Genomic DNA, 2627 nt, shown 5'->3' with positions numbered 1-2627 from the left:
CCAAGAGTCACAAGGAACATAGAATAATAATATAAATCTCCAAATTTATGTGTATTACATATATGTTCATTGATAATTTCAAAAAAAAAAAAAAAATACATAGCCAAATATCAAAATGTGAAAATTCTATATTTTATCATTTACACGGTTAAGATTTATTTAAATAGTTTAATGAGAAACAAATAATAAAAGCCCTATGGCGTGTGCAAAAGTAAAGGGTTAAAAAATAAAGGATCTCATGAATCGCAAGGAGTTAAGAATAATTGTAAAATAAAATCAAATTGTTGTATTTTATATATGTTTATGTTTATGTTTATGTTTATGTTTTAAATAATTGTCAAAATGGATCTACAAGCTAAAATGCGAATACAGCAATGTTCTCCAGTTTACACAGTTAGCTTGATCGTGAATCTTAGTTAATTCTGCATTAGTTGAATAATCAAATTGTTTCTATTTTTCATAACTATTAATGAGATGAGTCATTAACGAAATGCTTTTGACATAAAAACAAAATAATAAATTACAGTAGTTTTAATATAATATGTTTGGTAATAATAGTATTAAAAGAGAAAAATAAAAAATAAAGACGATAAAAGCATTTCATTCTTTGCAACATCTTCACAAATTCACATTTGACGACAAAACAATAAATATGAGAAAATCACAAATAGTACAAATATTATGTGAATTCCTGTTCCAAGCGAACGAAATATATTTGTATGTTGGGATGCTTTTGGAATGTGTTTACGGAATCCAAGAAATCAAGAATATGTTGGGAACGTTTTTGTATATGTTTACAGTGACTACGATGAATTTGTGAATTTTTCAAACTTAGGACATAATAGTGTCAACTAAATAAATTTTTTTTTCTCTTTTTGATATACAACTAATAAAAGAATTGTTTTTCTCGGTTTGTCGAGAAATTTACAAATTAATATCATGTCACCGTTAACATTTACATGTCTTATATCCACAAAACAATTAATATCCAAACGAGCTCATCATCACTAGAATAGCTTGCTTGCAAATTCCTCGATTTCCTCCTCTGCATTGCCGGAAGAAGAATTTGCAAGATCTCTCAACTGCGACAGGCTCCTTCCCAATTGCAACGCCACCTTCATTTCAAACAATTCTCCATTTTCTCTTGTCTCCATATCTTTTCCAATCAAGTTTGATTCTATGGACTCTTCCATCAGCTTGAAGAATCCGGCATTGCTTCGGTACATCTCGAACACCATTCCGACTTGCCCACCGTGCTCAATTGTGTTTACTACACTTGCTAAAGCACCAGCAACAACTCCAAGCACCACCTCCCAAGAGCCGTGATTAGGAGACCCCACAAAGGCGGAGCCAAGTGCTGCTAATCCTGTTAGCACAGGACCACCAATGGCTAGAAATTTGTTCAGTTTCAAGGCTTTTCCTCCCAACCTCAAGTAGTCTACTTCGTCTTTATTTCTTATAGCACAACTTATTTCTCTCATTTCCTCCTCCAACATCCCATTCCAACCTTTCTTTCCATCGAGCCCTTTAGTCTATTTGTTACACCAAGATATCAGTACAAAACCAGAAAATAAACAAGAAAAATATTACAAGAAAAATGGCAGAAGAACAAATCCTCAGCCATTCACTGAAACTCGAACCACACGGCCTCCAGATGAAGGTCCTTTCATCTATGGGGCTCAGACTCAAGAAAATACAAGATTGTACCCGTTTGTATGATCCACACCGATCGACCCAAACCCTAAGGTTTTCCTCTATCAGATTAAAGGAAACCACAAGGGTAAATCACACACCAATCCCTCCAATACACTTAGTATTTAGTATCACAAAGAAAGAATCACTCAGATTTCAGATCCAATCAGAGATTGGATGGTCACGAAGAAGGAAGGGTTTGGAAGGATCTCGAAGCACAGCTGCAGCTGAATAGAGGAGTCAAATGACGGTCCTGCTGAATTAGGGCAAGAGGTGGAAGTATATATATCCAACCAAGGCAGCCATAGATCAGATTTTAATCCAACGATCAGGGGGCTTTCAGTAATCTGAAGAAAACGTGTTTATTGGCTGCGTTAAAAACGCCACGCCAAAAAACACGTTTTTATCTACCTTTGGGCCGGGGCATATCAGGGTCGAGTTATTGGGCAAGAGCCTAGAATATTAAAACAGTTATTTGGGCTTTAGCCCATTTGTTATCACAGCCCAACAACCTCCACCTTGATGCCAATGGGATTTCTGAACACTTGCAGCCCTCCTATTGACACCAAGTTTGTACCTGCATTTAAAGAATTAACCTGTATCAATATTCAAAAGTGCCAAACATGATTTAAACTTAGAAAGAGGCAATACCTTTGTCCCCATGTCTGATGGATTGTACTGTGTAGGAATTTTTTCAAGAAGAACAGATTCATTTGAGACAATATCTCTAATAAAATGTAACTTTACATCTATGTGTTTAGTTCTTTCATGAAAAACAGGATTCTTACACAAGTGTATTGCACTTTGGCTATCTGAATAAACAACTACATGATCATTTAACATCCTAATTTTAGATAATAGTCCCTTAAGCCACAAAGCTTCCTTCACAGCTTCTGTGGCAGCTACATACTCGGCCTCTGTGGTTGATAAAGCAA

General features: G+C 35.3%; 1 protein-coding gene across 1 annotated transcript; it reads right to left on the bottom strand.

Moving 5' to 3' along the window:
* Positions 1 to 1007: 1007 nt before the first annotated feature.
* On the bottom strand, positions 1008 to 2355 carry LOC111384953 (probable F-box protein At4g22030). The gene is made up of 3 exons (XM_023009300.1): positions 2344 to 2355; positions 2205 to 2288; positions 1008 to 1532 (listed from the first exon to the last, which is right to left on the bottom strand). Exons 1-3 carry the CDS (start codon positions 2353 to 2355, stop codon positions 1008 to 1010), a joined length of 621 nt encoding a protein of 206 aa, XP_022865068.1.
* Between the last annotated feature and the right edge of the window lie 272 nt (positions 2356 to 2627).

Source organism: Olea europaea, unplaced genomic scaffold (assembly GCF_002742605.1).
Source record: "Olea europaea var. sylvestris unplaced genomic scaffold, O_europaea_v1 scaffold3057, whole genome shotgun sequence".
NCBI classification, from domain to species: domain Eukaryota; kingdom Viridiplantae; phylum Streptophyta; class Magnoliopsida; order Lamiales; family Oleaceae; genus Olea; species Olea europaea.
The sequence above is the reverse complement of the archived record's forward strand: the minus strand, read 5'-3'. Positions and strand labels throughout refer to the sequence as shown.

Excerpts from the sequence above, each read along its gene's own strand:
- LOC111384953 (XM_023009300.1), bottom strand. Across the intron at positions 1,533-2,204 it reads CCATTGGCATCAAGGTGGAG|ACTAAAGGGCTCGATGGAAA; the intron begins GTTGTTGGGCTG and ends TGTAACAAATAG.